The sequence below is a fragment of the Antedon mediterranea genome, chromosome 11 (genome assembly GCF_964355755.1).
Source record: "Antedon mediterranea chromosome 11, ecAntMedi1.1, whole genome shotgun sequence".
Classification (NCBI taxonomy): Eukaryota; Metazoa; Echinodermata; class Crinoidea; order Comatulida; family Antedonidae; genus Antedon; species Antedon mediterranea.
Window position 1 is genome coordinate 8,869,818 of NC_092680.1, and position 18,411 is coordinate 8,888,228.

General features: G+C 33.0%; 1 protein-coding gene and 1 long non-coding RNA gene across 3 annotated transcripts; both read right to left on the minus strand.

Annotated features, from left to right (window-relative positions):
• Positions 1-755: 755 nt before the first annotated feature.
• LOC140062518 (uncharacterized) lies at positions 756-11,270 on the minus strand. 2 transcript variants are annotated; one of them, XR_011847489.1, is made up of 3 exons: positions 11,052-11,270; positions 10,344-10,445; positions 756-989 (listed from the first exon to the last, which is right to left on the minus strand). It is a non-coding gene; the product is annotated as an uncharacterized lncRNA (long non-coding RNA). The 2 variants fall into 2 exon arrangements; XR_011847490.1 differs by lacking the exon at positions 756-989 and adding an exon at positions 9,431-10,067.
• A 1,236-nt stretch (positions 11,271-12,506) lies between these two features.
• Positions 12,507-14,179, minus strand: LOC140062794 (apoptosis regulator BAX-like). Its single transcript, XM_072109125.1, has 2 exons — positions 13,383-14,179; positions 12,507-13,116 (listed from the first exon to the last, which is right to left on the minus strand). The coding sequence occupies exons 1-2, from the start codon at positions 14,001-14,003 to the stop codon at positions 12,994-12,996; spliced, it is 744 nt and encodes a 247-aa protein (XP_071965226.1). The 5' UTR covers positions 14,004-14,179; the 3' UTR covers positions 12,507-12,993.
• Positions 14,180-18,411: the final 4,232 nt, after the last annotated feature.

Consider the following 18,411-nt stretch of genomic DNA (forward strand, 5'->3'; position numbering starts at 1 on the left):
GTTTTACTTTCAGGTATTTAATGAGCTCAGACGGACGACGGAATTTGAAGTTTTAGAATAGTGTGTGTAATTTTCTTTTATTTGAAAAACCCTATTTCATCTAAATTACATGTTAATGTTGATTTTTATAAAAGGAGAATGTAAATTTACTTCTTCATTAAAATAAATTTCTAAATTCAGTCTGTAAACATAAATATTTCTTAAGAAAAATGTGTAGGAGTTTATTGTATATTGAAATATCACTATGTTGTCCCTGAGTGGAATAGTGAAAATACGTTGATTAGGCTGGAACTATTTGCTGCCAACTAATTCTAATTCTAATTCTTTCTCCTTTATTGCATCCAGTAAACAGTGATGAAGTTGACATAAATATTAAAAAAACTTTATCAAAGAAAAAAAACAACAAAAAAACATAGTATAACACAGTCCAAACAAGTAATACTAAAATATATCATAGTCCACAAATCAGTCTTTCAATGGCCATCATAGTACATCCAGTAACACAAACCAAAAGGGGTTAACAATTTGCTTGTCATAACTCAGTTTCTGATCATTCACCAAACTATGCATTCATTTTCCAAAACTCACTCATTACATGGTGCTGTAGGCTGTTCGGTGCTGGGTCCTGCCTTGCCATCACATGATAAATATAAAATGTAGGTCTTAGATCTACAGAAAGAATTATTTCACACAATAAATATTCTAAAATAATGTTTTATATTATAAACGTAAACATCTATAATTTCATCATGGGTTTGAGCGCAAGGGCAAATGTAAATACGTTTTCGGTATGATGAAACTTAATATAACTTAACTTGTGCCAAACTCGTTAGTTGCTTCAGGATATGGTGCAACACAAATGTCAACTTGTGCGAGATAATCTCAAACAGCATGTGTTTGGATTATACGTGACTCAACAGTAATGGTCATCTGATGTGCACAAATTCCCTGATCTTCTTACATCACTCTGCTATTAAGCATTCTATTTCCTATCGGGATGTGAATTAGTAAACAAACTTAAAAGTAAAAACTTAAACGCTAAAGTACTGTAGCAGTAGAGAATCAATGGTGTTAAAGCAAGAAAATTACCACTGATTTAATACTTTTTATGCTTTTTATTCATTTTTTGATAAGCTTTATTCGATTGCGATACAGTATAGTAGCCTGTAGCTTAAAATTTCTGTGATGTCTCTAGACAACCCAGTCACTAATCATTCCTTTTAATGCTGTCCTGCCGATTTTCGTGGGGCTTCTCTAAAAAAATGTTCCAGGTGGATTACAGTATATAAATTCTATGCAAATCATACTACATGCGCAAACATTTAAATTATCTGTTGGTGTCAGCTTTTATGAGGATGTTCTGGTTGTCTGGTGTTAGCAGCATGTTCAGAGTGCTTAAAGAAACAAGACCTACGTTTTTTTTAAATTTAAGGTCACACACTAAATTTTATGTAAAAATAAACAATATATAGACCTATTGCGATATTTTTTTTTCGTCTTTAAATGTTAAAGATAAGTTGATTCTAATAATTTTAGCAGTCCCCTATAAATCCCAACATGCATTGCGCAAATATTTTATTTTCATATTGTAACGTAATGTAACACTTTGATCTCGTGAAAGGGTAGACAAATAAAAGATCGTAACTTTTCAGCGAAAATACCAGGTCTTCCCCAATTTGTATTTATTACAGATTCTGCCAAAAAAGGAAAGACAATTAATTCAACAATAAGACAACGTCAGGCTAGGCCTATATAGCTAGCGTATGATGTTTGTATGTTAACGCTCAGGTCTAGTGTCTTTAACAATTTCGTAATACAGCCTTCTATACTACCCATGAAAAATAAAATCCCACCCCTTAAAGATGATACAAACTGTTCTCTTTTAAAGTAGACATAAACAGAATGATATATAGGTTGATATATAGGTTGTTAGGCCAAGAAACTCCCTGGTATTCAGATGATGAAATATGAAAGGCCTCCCACTAAGCACCAAATATCTTGTAACCAAAGCACAAGTTGTTTGCATCTATTAAATTTCAGACTTTAAAGAGATCCAACACAATAATGACGATGATCTTGTGACAAGGAATGTAATCACTAAAACTTTATTTTCTTTATCAAAACATCTATACAACTTATAAGACAAATTTGAAAAACATATTCGTAAAAAATTGAGTAGATATTTAAAGAGCAATGATGAAATTGGAAACAAAAGTTTGTGAGTAGTTGTGCCTCGTCTGCCTCATGCTGGCTGGGACCTTATGTTTTGTCATTTGGGAACAATGTGTGCATTCATTAAATTCAATTTTGTCAATTCTGACCCAGGTGACTGATGATTAGGTGTTAACCATTATTCAGAGAATTTGCCATTTTCAAATGTGTAGCAATAGCATATACACTGCCGAAATGGGAGGTAGTTTTATCCAGGTGCTTGTAACCCTTATTTGCTCACAGCAGAAATAAGCCCTGATTCACAAAATGAGTTTGACATTAAATTTTGTATGATACAGTATTAGTGGGTCAATTAAAAAAAACTTGATCTTGTTCCACGTATGACCTTCATAACATGAACAATAAGTAATGATGAAATGTCAAGTTCAGTGACCAGGCCATGGCTGACCAAGCAAGCCCATGGGACAAATGGTCATCATCGTCAAGGACACATTAATAATGGTCAAACAAGACAGCCTACAAATCTTAGGAATTCAAAGAATCAATAAAGTAAAGCTGGGTTTTGTTAGCATAGTGATGACAGGGTACTTATTTTCTACTAGAAACTCATTTAAATTCTTTGATTAATGATTTTAAAGTAGTAGTGGTCTCTGAAGGTTAGTTAACAAAGCATAGTATTTTTCATGGAAAAGGGCATTGCATAATAATAGTCAACTGTTACATAATAGTGTTACAGAAATAATCTCTCCAGGATTAGGCTGTGTTTATATACAACGTCCTACATTTGAACACATCTTTAATTTTTAGCTTGTTGCACGGGCCGAGGTCAACCCCACAAAAACCTTGCAGTTATACCGTAGTTCATAATCCTAAGTTGTATATATACTTGCATGCATTATGAATTAACGAGTTTATTAAGGATTTTAATAAAAAGGAGGATTTCATTTAAAATTTACTATATTGAGTTATTGATTTTTAAATCTGCTTTTGAAATTAGAAAAAAATTGTTTTAGAATTAGGATAAAACTATGCTCCATTTTGCCAAATTATGCCAACATTTGATTAGCGTTAATGTTAGGTGCTAAATCGGTTAAAATATCCAAAAAAGCACAATTATCTACTAGATTTGGTCAACATTTTCACAGCACATACTTTTATTTAACGAGAGGTTAAAACAATACCTATTACCCTGAGGACACTTCCAACATGCCAACAGCAACCGGGAATCCACAAAATTTTAGGATTCAGCCAAGTAGCCTTTTTTGCAATTAAAATCTCATTACACGGAATCTCTTTGCTATTATACAACACAATTTTCGTAGACGTGTTGAATATACGTGTAATTGCGTGTCGTATAAAAGCGCCCTTAGAGTCTACGTGATAATTCATCCAAACGTAAAAAAAACAGAAAATTGTAGAAAAACAAAATCACTTAATACTATAGTAAGAACAACAATTTTTCCTTGAAAATAGGCAATTAATTTCAAAATCATTTTTTTTCTGAATAATTTTATGAATGCATGAGAATACGTATGAGCGAGGCAGTGGCGTATCCAGGATTTTGAAGTTGGGGGGGCCGGGATTGCCAATTTGCCGACAAAATTGGTGTCATTATCTGTACATACACCTGCTCAATACATGTTCTAGGATTGCATAGTCATATTGTCTTATATGGGATAACGATGCAAAATTAAAACCAAACCAACATTATATGTTAGTATGTTGTATTCATATTACAATAAAGAAAGAATTAGGAAATTCTGATTTGTAGTTTTCGAAATATAGGGTCTAAAACATCACCGAAAATGATCGTTTTTAGCCACGAAAGAAGTAAAACAATTTACGGCCTCAGTCGACAATTCTATTAACTACAGTACGCCATTTTTTGGTTAAAATAATTACATATAATTACGTTTTTTAGTAATTTATTTTATATATCACCATTGGAAATATCAATAAAACATGTTATTAAATGCTTATAAAATATATAAAGTTGTTTACTTAACGGAATTCGGGCACTATTCATTGCTCTAACTTTGTGTAGTAGTAACGATCAGAGAGGTTCATAACATGGTACACGCGCGAGAGAAAACATTCCGCTGCGGGTGATTCGCATCCACCAATCAAATTAGCCAGAATCCAAAATCATTCAACCGTGAGCAATGCCAATCGCGAGAAAGCTCAGCTTTGATTGGCTTACGATGACATCATATCACAAAATGGTGGTTTTGGGGTTGAGCCTCACGGAATATTCTGTTATTTTTTATGGTATGTGTGCTTTTTCTTTAAAAATTTTGAATAATAAAGGCCTCATATCGAGAAAAAAACGGGTTTTTGGCACTTATAATAAATATATCTTGGACAAAAAAGCACATGGCATGTGGAACTATATAATCTTACTTATTCTTTACTCCATGATCTGAAGTGATCATTGATCAATGATATGATATGTAAATAAACAAACACTCAAAAGAATTATGTTTACATACAGTTCAATTATTGTCAGAATAATAGGCCTACAGTCGTTTATTTTTTTCCCCGGCACCTTTTTGCCGACGGACGCGATGATGTGCCGACGGGGGGCCCGGGCCCCCCCCCCCTCACTGGATACGCCACTGGTGGAGCGAGGCATACAAAATCAGCCCTCATGTGTGAGGCTCACGCATTATGTCAGCCCTCATGTGTGAGGTTCACGCATTATGTCAGCCCTCAGGTGTGAGGCTCACGCATTATGCGCGAGAATGTATTTGGCAGCGGTTGTCTAGAAAATTCAGACCTCAGATATCTGAGTTTTCTAGATCTAGAAAACTCAGATATCTGAGTTTTCTAGATCTATGTTTTCTAGACACCCATTTGGCCGGCAGCAGGTATATACTCAAAAACTAACTTAGGTTATTTCAATTATTTATTAAATGAATTATAAGATTTAATTATAATTACTGTAATCCAAATAAATTGTATGAATCCTAGCAAAATATTACTTTAAACCAAAAAAATTGTTCAGGTAATCCCTATAAGTAAATAAAATTGGTGTTCAATCAAGTCCTAAGGGGATTTTAAAAGAAGATTATATGAACATTCTTGGCATTTTCTAAGCCTTCAAGCATTACAAAGTGAATGACCTTTTGGTGAAAGAGGAGTGCCAAGGGAAGGATTCAATTTTCACATTCTTTCCTCATGAAGGAGTGCTGATAATAAAACATTACTGTACACCAGTTCAGTAATTTCAACTTACAAACTGATAAAAGTGTATAAATGAAATATAAAAAAAAAAGTAATTTCTAGAAGAAACAATTAAGAATGGTAATACAACAGGAATTACTTAATATATAAATGGTATTTTTAAACATAGTAGTAGAGGTGGGTCTAGCTCAAAACAACTTTAAAACCTCAATTAATTCTGGTCTTGACTGCCCAAACCATCTTGAAAAAAATAAAACATTATTAATTATGGTGATCAGAATGTCAAATAGCTATTTTGGTTGGTCTCTAATTAGAGTCATGCGAGTCCCAGCGGAAGTTGGAATAGTTACTTGCGAGGTAAGACTTTAAGCTGTTCCACTTATTAACCAACTAAGCACTAAGCAGTGGGTTTGTTAAATCAGGGAAGAGTTAAATACTCTTCCCTGGTTAAATTGACTGAAACAAAAATTGCCTTTTCAGGACAACACACAATGACAGCCAGGCATGGAGATTGTTGACAAAATGGTCACGGTTTGACCAGAGTTTTGTCTGTAAACTTTCAGCTAACATCAAGTAAACGGCATGTGTGTCAAAATCATTCTATTTTGACCAATATTAATTAAGTGAATCGCTGTCTGGAACATAGACTTATAACAATCACTGGTACCAGCTGGCTCTCTTATAGAATTTGCTGATAATAAATAATAGTTTACTTTTGCACCATTGTTTTCTGGAAGTTCTGCTTTTTTTAGGATGTGCGGAAATACACAACAGCAAGTAAAAACAGTGTCCAGGAAGGAAAGAAATAATCTTATCTACAATGACATTTGGTACTAGATTAGGGACAATTAGCTGGACTGGTTTCAAATACCGATAAGTAGAATTGTGAAGATAATTTCCATATGGAACACACAGTATGGAACGCCATTTACGCAACAATTTGATGATATGAATTTTATGACGCGATATGTGAATGAAATGCAAAGATATTAATTGAATGGCGCGATATATGAATGAGCTTAAGCCTGGGTACCCTCATCTCCTTTCCACGCATGTCATCAACATGGATCCTTTACACAGAATCCTAACAGACCTGAAACAGTTGAATGCATATTTCCAAAGCCAGGTCTGTTAGGATTCTCTGTGAAGGCAGCGTGGAAAGGAGATGAGGCCCAGAGGGTACCCAGGCTTAAGAGGTTGAGAAACAAATTGTGAGCTGGAATGACATACGCCGCCAATAGTTTGACTTTTCAATTCAATTCAAACATTTCATTCAAAACATTTCGTTCTTCAAAACATTTCGTTCAAAACATTTCATTCAAAAAATTTCATTCAAAACCTTTCATTCAAGACATTCAATTCAAAACATTTCATTCAAAACATTTTATTCAAAACATTTCATTCAAAATATTCAATTCAAAGCATTCAATTCAAAACATTTCATTCATATATTGCGCCATTCAATTCATATGGATGCATTTCATTCACATAACCCGTCATAAAATTCATATCATCGAAATTCCATACACAGTGTTTCATCCAAAAATGATCCAAGGATAGCTCAATATTAGTATTATTTGACTGATCCATGTAGGTAATGTACAAAATAATAATACCTCCCTAATCCGTAATTCCTACCCTGCAACTGGTCATGATTCATATTGCTTTTCATGGTTTAATTTTAGTAATGAAGCTGATGTATATGATGCTCAGAATTATACATTTAAATCGTGGCGATCAGTGGTGTAATACAGAGTGCAAAGGCCCTTCTCCTACAGTAAGGGGCCCTCCAATGCTGGGTAGACGTTGCATTGGGACAGCTCATGCCCTTGGGCCCCTTAAGCTCTGGGCCCTGATTGTTCTTAGCTTGATTATCCAAAAATTAAAAAAAGTTAAGTTGAATATGTTCCAAAAGTATTGTCCAATAACAGAGCAATAATATCATGGTCGGGATCATGGTTTGACAATAAGGACATGTATGTACAACAACTTGAGTGAAAATATGTTCCAACAGGATCCAGGCTCCAGGATTTTGAAATAGTGGGGGCCTAAAAATAGTGAAATGAAGCCTGGGCTGAGCTTAATTTGATGTTCTAACTTTTGCATTACAATTTGCAAAACTTGTTTTGAGAATGTTTATAGAAATATTTATTATCTTTTATTGATTAGTATTTCAATTGATTACTTTTTACTTTCTTGCCATTAAAAAAAGCTGCTGCTCTTGTAACAAGTTACAGTGACTGTATAATAATAAAGTGTCAAAACCTATAACTTTAGGGCCTCTGTAATACTATTACTGTACAGTGTTCCTACCAGTATTTAATCACTGTTTATGATTTAATTAACAATTAAAAGGAATAATGTTTTAAATAATAATAGTTAATACTGTAACACAAATAACTCTGACATATTACTGACGTTTACCTAAATAATACCAAGTAAACGGTACAAATAGATGCTGGTACTGAAAAAATGAAATCTGTTCATCTCAACATAATAAAACTTAATAATTCACAAAATTGATTATGACTCAAAATTTCTAGATGGGTTATATTGTGAATTGACAATTGCGAAACAAACAATTATCAATAATTGGACTTGGTGAACATGGCAACGCAAACATAAATACAAACAGAGATGAAAACATTTAGGCCTCATGAGTGTTGTGAGAATATTTGACTAACCCCCATGCTAGACACCAAGATCAATAACCTTTTGTTAGTGCATTCCAAGCGTCCTCTCAACCATTAACAATTGATTTTCTCTTAAAAGTTTCAACACATAGACAAGGACTTATTGGACTAAACAATAACACTATACAACGTTTTGGGACTTGTTGCGTTTAAAAGTAGCTTCATTTAAGAGAGTAACCAAGGTTTCGTCAACACAGTCTGCGACATTTGGTTTTTTCGTCCAATGGCAATTGAAGCTATCTTATGTATTAACACTGTTGTCAAGTTTAAAAAAATCTATACTTGCAGAAATTAATTGTTAATGATCATCCAGTTTTATGGACGTGGTGTTGGCAAACTGGAGAAAAACATTGGGAAATTTTAAAAAGCCAGAAACCTCAAACTTCACATGTTACGAGCCTAATTTGTTATCACATTTTTTTTAAATCACACCAACCGTAACCTATAATTATCATTAACCTTTGTTGTTAACAAACAATAAACCTTTCCTGATTATTGTATGAGTCGGAACCATATGGGTGTGGTGTACCTTCATACTTCAACCCTATATTATATTAACAATACCCTTTTCACCAAGTGCCTTTTTAACAACTGCCTTAATTTTTTGTTTCCAGGGCAAGTCAACTTTCTCAATACCGCCCCTGGGCTGGCATACAATAATATGTCTGGTTTTCTGGAAAGTCTAGAATAAGGAACGGGTTTTTTAATTTTAATAACAAAAAAGAATAAAAGAGAATAGTTTTGATTTTGGACCTCAAGAAAAGTCTAGTTTTCTTATTTTTTTCCCTGGAAGTTTTCTGGTTTTCACAGAGGTCCGAGTATTGAAGGGTTGACGTATAATCATCATGAAAGGATTATGTACAGAAACGCCTACCAAAATTATCTTATCATATTGCTCAGCTTTTATTGAATCAGATTGAACTAAACTTTGAACAAAACCTGTTGTACAATGTACAACCATAGAGATAGTAAAATATAACATCTCTATGGGGTACATCTACAGTACAACAGATAAAAGTAGACAAATAGTTACTTATATATTTGATCAATTTGCATGTGACAATACTTTAAAGCAGTTAAAATGATTTTTTATCAAAAATATTTTGTTGCAGTCTACAACAGCAGTAGTAGATCAAATTTCTATTTGAGCAGGAAAATACATTTTTAAAATTCTTCTTTTTGGAAATGGGTCCACACAAAAAAAAACAATCAATCTTAAAAATGGTATGAAGACCCAAATTGATAACTTTTTCTAATGAATTTTCATTTGATTGAGAGGTACAATTTGGTGAATCCATGGTAACAATTCAACTAATGTATCACCATATTATTAGTCAGCATAATATCAATTATCATAAACCAAAATCACAAAAACCCTCATTATTATCACAGATTACTAATCATTAATTAATATTTATAGTTACATTTCCTTTTATGGTGACCTATTATTTAAATGACATAAGGGTGTATCTAATAAGACATAACAATGTAACCTATTGTTATATTTTAGGCAGGGAAAACAAGCCCTCCAAAAACTCTCCTCCCAACCCCAATATAATAATAGATCATGGTTGGCCTATTTCCAGCCAGTAAATAATATTGTCCCTACAAATTAATTTTGAGATAATCCGGCCTTGGTATATCTCCTAGAATTTGTGTCTATGGTACCTTTCAAGACCTTAACAATTAATTATCTATATAAATTAAGATAATTCTCTTTTTGTTTTCCACTTGTTCATTTCACTTTTTGGTAAATCAGTTATGTGGATTTTGTTTATAACTCTTCTTGTTTATTTTTGTTACTTATTTGTTTCTTTTTTCTTTACAAATGAAATCTTATATACTGCACTGTATTAAACTTTGCAACAGATATAAAAAAAGTCTTGTTTTCATAATACGCGGCATCTTTATACTTAAATGGTTTGAGAAAGTTTCTGATTCTACTTCGGATAAGTTTCACTCATTATAATAATTTCTTCCATCATTAATCCGACTTCAATCCCATCGTGTGCGAACAACCTGTTATTCCAAATCATTTATCCCAAGTCAATTACAGTTTTCAACAACACCGTTACTAGATAATTGATTGTGTATAACGTTTATGTGTAATTTTGTATAGTGTGTATAATGTTCTTATCATATATTTATTTGTTTCTTAAAATAGTGTACAAAAAACGAATTTCCGATTGTTTTATTGGACCAAATAAATGCTGTGAGAGCAGAGCATTATTATTTACAGTAAGGAAATCAGCAGAAATTATAGTTATCGAGGACAAAAAAAAAAAATGAAATTACCTTTTAGTATTTTCTTGTCCAAGCAAATTCTTTAGGTACATTATGGATGTATATGTATATACTGTACATAGATAAAGAAGGCCAGTGTGCGTCAAAATATGGCTAAAAATACAAAAAAACAAATATACTGTAGTATATAACATAAGATTATTATCAAGACCTCAAGAGGTATGAGTCATGACTGTGTACATTTACATGGAGTCTGGGTACAGAGGGCCTTTAGGGTGGTGGTGGTGGGTGGGAGGATTATACATATTCATTAACAACATTTCAATTAATTATGTCCACATAATATAGTGTCGAGTAGGCCAATATGATATGCAAAAAATAATATTATTAATAGTTATAATACAGTATTTTAAAGCATGTTAGAAAAAAACCCAAATATCCAAACTAAATTCTTCTTTATTATTCATACTTGTTTGATCAATATTAATTTTGATACTTTGTATAGGCTACGCCTACTATATGCTATAAAAATTACACTTTTAAAACAAGTCTTTTTTTTATACATTCATCGCCTTTTTGATGGGAAAAGCTGGGTGTAGCACAATACATTAAGATCAATAGGAGAGGAGAGCAATGGTCAAAAGTAATATTCTAGACTAGGCTAGCTAAGGCTCTAGCTAGAGCAGAGAATGATTAACTTAGTAGGCCCTAGTACTTAGTAGTCAGCTCTGTAGAGGCCGAGGGTAGGCTAGCTCTCACTTTTTGTCTCTCCAGCCTACTCCTCCTCTATCTAGTAGCCTAGGCTAGATTGAATAGAAAATCCGGTATATAATAAAATATAAGAAGAAAAACAATGTATATTTCTTCCTAAATATCAGCTTTTTGTGATGACTTAGGCTAAGAAGGCCAGGCCCTGCTAGTGCTGTCAGTGAGTGTCTTATTTTCTTTACAAACTACAGTATCGACTTGAGACTCATCGGCACATTGTTGTGATTCATGACGTATAGTGAGAGAACGCAATGTGGGTCAATTGTGACGTCACATAATTGCCAATTATGGTCATAGAAACGCGTACGTCATCAATACCCTCCTCCACACACTAATACTATTACTAGTAAGTTATTGAATGTACTGGTAAATTCCGCAAACATTAATCAATTAATTACGTATTGCATAATAAATTAAGGAATTTGACGCACATGAGGTTTATTTCAAATGTGTTTTCAATAATATACTGTATAATAGTTAATACTGTATTTGTTAAATCTTTCATTCGATATTATTATCATTAATTAGTCTTGTTTATTTTATTTATATGTAATTTTTACTTTCTATGAACCAGAGATTCCGAAATAAAAGATTGAATGAATTAAGGCCCTATACTTTATTATGGTAATACAGGTATGATGTATATTTTAAGTGTTAAAAAAAGTTATTACTACTGGCTGTTTTATACAGTACTGTACAGTATAAAATGCATGGTTTGTACAGGTCAGGTACTGTTTAATTGAAATACACTGTACAGATAAAAACAATTTATATAAATTGAATAATATGTTTGGGCTATAGCCTATTCTCTCGTCCTGGTCATTTTTTTTTTTTGGTTACCGAATAAATATTATTATTTTTGTTTGTTTATTTGCGTTTCAAAATATACTGTAAATGTATTTAAAATCCATGTGTACAAAATTAAAAGTTCTTTTTATGTTAAAATTAATTATTTATTTTCAACACTGTTTTCCATTGGTTAATTACTGTACTGTATAATCAAAACATTGCACAGTTGAAAATACTTTGCTGGTCTTGAAACTCTTTAATCTGTAAACATATATTTCAACATATGGAGAGGATTATATTTGCAGAGTTAAGTTCAATCCTTTATTTAATGATAAGTAGTGATGCAACATTGGGCCAATATGTACCTAGGTCATTGGCCTTGCTTTTTTATCCAAAACCAAATATCTGTTAAATCAACATAAGTCACAATTTACAGTGGAAATCTATACTGTACCATTTTTGTGGGAGCTCTCCATTAATAAAGTGGAATACAACTGCGAAACTCTTTTTTAAATAAATATGTAAGCAGGAAGTATAATGTTTCTGTAATTTCTCACACAAAATTCAGTAAGTAATTCACTCCATAAATAACTAAAATACAATACTGTATACGGTAGGTACTGTACTAATTTCACAGAAAACACAAACAAAATAATGTCTAATTTTTCTTTAAAAATTTATTTTATATACAAACAAAACACAACAAAATTGAATATAGTTTAATGAAAATGCTTCTCCGTAAGTTTCTGTGTCTTTTGAATGTTAATATCTGCGTAAAAAAAAAGATTTTCTAATATAATTCTAAATATGGGGCTACATATACAGGTACTGTAATAGCATGTTAAATGTTTTTTGCAAATGATGAGAAATAAAAAAACATTAGGCCTATGGATGTTTTGTTTCCTATGATTTATGAAACAAAATGGTTCTTTATTGCACAGAAACTGGTTATAATAATAATATATATTTTTATCTTAAAACTCAACTTCTTTTTTTTCAGAACAGGATCAAACAAACATGAACAGAATAAGATTTACTTTCTTTTTTATTATTTTGTTTAAAACTTTTTCGAATGTGTTAGATCATGTAAATTTAGATCAAACTTTTACAGCTGTATATTGGTATGAATTTCTTCTTGAGTTTATCATGATTTCGTTAATAGCCTTAAAAGAGCGAGGGCTCCACATGATGCACCAGTAACGGCAAGAGCTTTAAATGTAAATTCCTCGGTCCAATCTTTCCGCCTGAAGTTAGAAACAAATTCGTCCTATGAAGAGAAAATATAATAATTGATTGTTAAATGAAATTCTTGTGACTGTGCGATTAAAACAATGAGTGTTAAATATTGAATTGAACTAATGCCAATTATTATTGATTTTAAACAGTCTATTGCATAAGTGGAATTCAAACTATTTATCATAAATTTGGCAAGAACCCAATTCCCATAGGCATTCACATACACTGTCAAAAATATGCATTTACTTTTGGCTGAAAAGAAGCAAATTATCCCTTTAAATTAGTAAATATCCTTACCCATCCTCCTTGCTTATTAATCCAGCTAGATAGTCTTAATGCTACATATTCTCCAGTATATTTAATTAATGTCTCAACTTGATCATCAAGATTGTTCTCAACACAATATTGGGCCAATCTGGCACCAAATACATAGACCATAATAACACGACCCCAATTAACTGGACCTTCTTCGAACATGGTATTCAAACTTGACGTAAATCCATCAGATCCGTCCCTTTCAGGATTGTATTTTAACTTCCTTACAATTCCACTAAGAGAAATATCATATTTGCTACCAACTTCATCTCCAATCCTTCGCAGTGTTTCTGCATAATGCGAATTAACCTTATGATTTCTATGTACTTTGTAAGTAATAAAGTCCCTTGCAAGTTCTCTCGCTATTCGTTCAATATCTCCATCCTGTTTATTTCCCCTTCTCATTCTATACTTAGGCCCGTCTACTTCTGATTCGTCTGAGCTGGCTGATGGCGTTGGGGAAGGCAATATGTCGACGTCATGGTTCTCTTCATCCTGGCTTTGCTGTTTAGCTGTATTAAAATACGTATTTGAAACGGCTTCTTTCTTTAGTGGCGATTCTGTTAAACAAGTCGCCGACATCTTCGATAAATTGTTAATCATTTGAATATCCTGAAATTTAATAATGAACGTCAGTAACTTGGTCAGGAAGTGAAGAAAAATCAAGAATTTCGCCGGCTCCACCAAAATTCTTCACTTTTCACACTCTCCCTCCGCTTGCTGCTACACCAACAATCAGTGTTGTTACGTACGACGTGCGATATACGATCGTTTTACATGCACCGTGGCTTTTCGATAGACGCTCTGTTTGTTCTTCTTATTGGTTCGCATGAGTATGCCTTATCCAATCATAATAAGTTCAATGATGACGCTCTCGCGAGTAACTAATTCACCGACGCGAAAAAGAAAGATATTATTTTTAGTTCAAAACGTAGACATTTTTTTCGGAATTTTTAAAAAATTGTATTGCTATTTCGTGTATGTTATTGTAAGTATTTAATAATTTTGAAATTAAAGAATACATATAATATATTTTCAAAATAGTAAACAATTTACTAGGGCCTAGGCTAGCCTAGCTAGGCCTAGGCCCTAGCTAGGCTAGCCTATCAGCTAGCTAGCTAGATAGTAGGCCGGCGCTAGCCCTAGTTGTTACAGAGTAGGCCTACTACCTAGGCCTAGCCTAGTACTACTACCGTACGCCTAGCTAGCTAGTACTACAGTACTAGTAGGTAGGGGATAGTAGGGCCTAGGCTGCCCTAGCTAGTAAGTTAGGCTAGGCCGTGTGCGTCTTGACTTATAATGTTAACTAGGCTAGGCCTATATTATTAATTACCTCTTATCTTATTTATATTTTATTGGTTTTGGGCCTGTTTCTGCTGCATTGATTGCATATCCTCTGTCTTTTATTTAATTGGCGATGAATATCACTGCGCCAAAAAAGATGTTCTTGTGTTTTAACTTGTCTTGATTGTTGAGGCAAGGACAGGTGGTGTGTGACAATAAAAGAAATTCTCTTTCACGAATTTAATGATGAATTGTAGCAAATTGTGTATATAAGTATTTACAAAAACACCTCCCCACCCATAATAATTGGTTCCAGGCCCAGCGGTATTATAACAATTTAATATAATTATAAAATTTATATAATAATACTGTATACTGTATTTCATTACAGAAATTAAAATTAGCCATGAAACAACCATCAGAAAAAGATTTAAAAACACAAGAAAAGGAAAATGAAGAGGACACAAATATTACTCTCCATGTCTGCAAAAAATCAGGAAATCGAAAGCACTCAACAAACACAAAGATGACAATCGAACACGTTGGTCAAAATCTACGTACAGTCGCAGATAAAGTAAATGCAACTAGTTTAGGAGTACATCTTGGAGAAATTGGCGATCAAGTTGAATTCGATCAAAAAATCAAACCGTTGTTGTTAGTGTTTCAATCAAAGCAACCAGAACAACACACTAATATTATAGAATAATGATTCTTTACACAGTAAAACTGTCTTCCAGTTCCATGTTCACAGTAGATGATGAATGTCTGCGAGTGTGTAGAATATCTTACAATTTATGACATTTATGATGACACTTTTTCAAGTAGTCGACTCTCCCAATATCAGACTCCCTGACAACCAGAAACTCTCCCAAAACCAGACTTTTCTTGATGTCCAAAATTCATTTTTACCATTACAATCACATTCTGAATACCAGACCAGACAGAAAACCGGACAAATTTGGTGATGCCCAAGGGTGTCCAGTATTGGGAGAGTTGACGGTATTGCACTGTAAATAGTTTGTTTAATCAATCTACCTGAAACTAGGAAAACATTCTGGTTTTTATTTTATTGTAATAAAAATGTGAAATACAGTAAAATGTATTCTGTACAATCCCTCCGATCTGGTGCTACATAATGGATGTGAAAGGCACTGTACCTTCTAACAAACATGCCTTATACAATTTATCACCGCATTTATTGAAAAATATATAATTCATCTTTGTATTATAGTCACCATAGTTTGTATTCAAGATATTATATTTAATATGCAATCACTTGCCTAGATAATTCTATAATTTTTAATATACTGTATATAAATAAGTATCAGTAATCATTGGTTAAATATATTAATAGTACTACTAATCTATATGTATAGTGTCTGCAAGATATAGGGAAATGATCTATATATTTTATATGATAAATAATTTGTGATTTAAACTGCCATTTATCTATACTTCACAATCATAATATATACTATTGTTTTTGTGCAATAAACATATTTTTTAATAATTAAATTTTCTTTTAATTATTGCATAGTTCTGAAATAATGAGACATAACTTTTGGGACAAACACACACATTATTGATGGTGCCATCCATTAAATGCCATAACAAACTAAAGAATGTTGTTCTTTAAACAAAGTACCGTACTGATGCTCAAAAGTTAATAAAGGTACAATCTACTAAGATCTTTGGAAACTTTATCAAATTATAGGGGGCGACAGACAGAAAATAAGCATTGAGTGGTTGACATTGGTACGGTGATAGGTTTGCATTTCGTTTCCATGAACAAAATAATATTATGCTACTAATTACTTAAGCAGGGCTTATAGTGCTAAGGCGGTCCTTGGTTGTTAAACTAAGAGTTTGATGATCAGCATTTTAACAAAAACATGTCTGTATATTAGTTAAATTATTTTTTTTTCGACTAATTTTTGGTGAAAGTTAATCACTATTATGATACTTCAAAATGACCCACTTTTTTTCGAAATCTTTTTTTTTTAATTTTTTTGGAATTAGTCAAAGGGACAATACATCTTCAGTAAATCAGTAGTAAACATTTTGTGTAACGTAAATATATAGCCTAGCCTACTGTACAGAACAAAAATAAAATCATAAACTAAACCGCCGTTCCGCAACCTATGGGTCGCGACCCAATGTTTAGGTCGCGAAAAAAAAATGATGGGTCGCGAAATTGTTTGCGATACTGAAACTTGTTATCAATTATACACTGATTTATATGTGAAATGTTCTAAGTTTTGTAGAATCTACAACACTGATTACATTTTACATTTACAGTTTTTCCCTATGTTGACGTTCGGCGAGTCCATAGCGTAGGCCTACACACAACACAATTGGGAATCGACGACGGGGAAATGGACGATTTTGACGCATAGAGTTCGTTGTTAATAGTGGGGAATCCCCTTTTAGGACGCGGTTTTAATACATATTAACTGGTTCTACGACGCTATTTTCTGTAGTTTTCAAAGAAGTGTGTCTTGACTAAAAAACTGCGAACTTTGATGTACCGGCGGTGGGAACTTTTAAAATTAGATTATTAAATTAGAATAATAAAAAGAACAATATAAACAGGTCCATCCCACTCTTCAGGCCTTTATGGTTCAGGAGAACCCTGACGTTAGCATTGAACGCAAATGTGTATACCGGCGGAAAAAGTAGCTGGCACCGCCGGTGTTTTTGTAAGATCAAATATATACGCAATGTTGGGTCGAGAAAGTTCCCAAAATAGGATCAGATCAGGTAAAAAAGGGAACGCTGGTCTAAAGAATATCGCCGTCGAATGTGTCTCGATAGGCCGGCCGCACGCACGGACACTGGTGGTAGTTGAGTAAGCATGAGGCTACCACTAAACTATATTATTATATAGGCCTAATGGATAGGCTAGGAAAAATGGTGGTGGTCAACACAATCATTTTTTGTTCACATTCCATAGACCTATATTTACACCTACTACGTTGTTGATGAACATCACTAATTCATGGTGAGAAGTACCTATTACTAGGCCTAGCCTAGATCCTAGTTTTTGTTCCTTCACCCACGCTCGCCCACCTGTTGAGCATGCAGCAGACGATAAGAGAAAAGTTTTTGAATAATTACGCATGCTCATTTTTATTTTGCAAATGGGCGGAGTTAAATACTGTCTGGAAACTATTAAATTATTGTTAATTTTAGCCTTTTGAGTATCATTATGATTACTAAAAAATCAGAGCTCGGTAAAAAATGTGTGTTTGTAGATAGATTTCAATAGACCTAGTAATAGTATAGAAAGTACTGTATATTTCCACAGGACTGCATCACTCTCTGATCATAGTCTTTCTATTGACTATGCTCTGATGATTAATAAAAACAAGCCTAGCGCCCTCTATTTGTATTTGGTGAAAACTTTTGATTGATTAAACTTCTTTTGATGTATACCGGCGGAGCCAACGGTATGGTTTATAATTGCTTTTCTAACGTACAACCAATGAAGAACAATTAATTTATTGGTGTTATTTATTTGGCCAGCGAATTACAGTTCAATTTACCAACAACATTTTCAACTGAAATGCTTCATTTATCCGAATTTCTTATTCAACTGAGATACAGTACTTATTTAACTGAGTTCCTTATCCAATTGTGAGGTCCTTATTAAGGTGATTAATGAAATATTTACAGTAGGTGCTCATTATATTTGCAGTATGCATCTTTCTACAGCTCAAACGTTGTT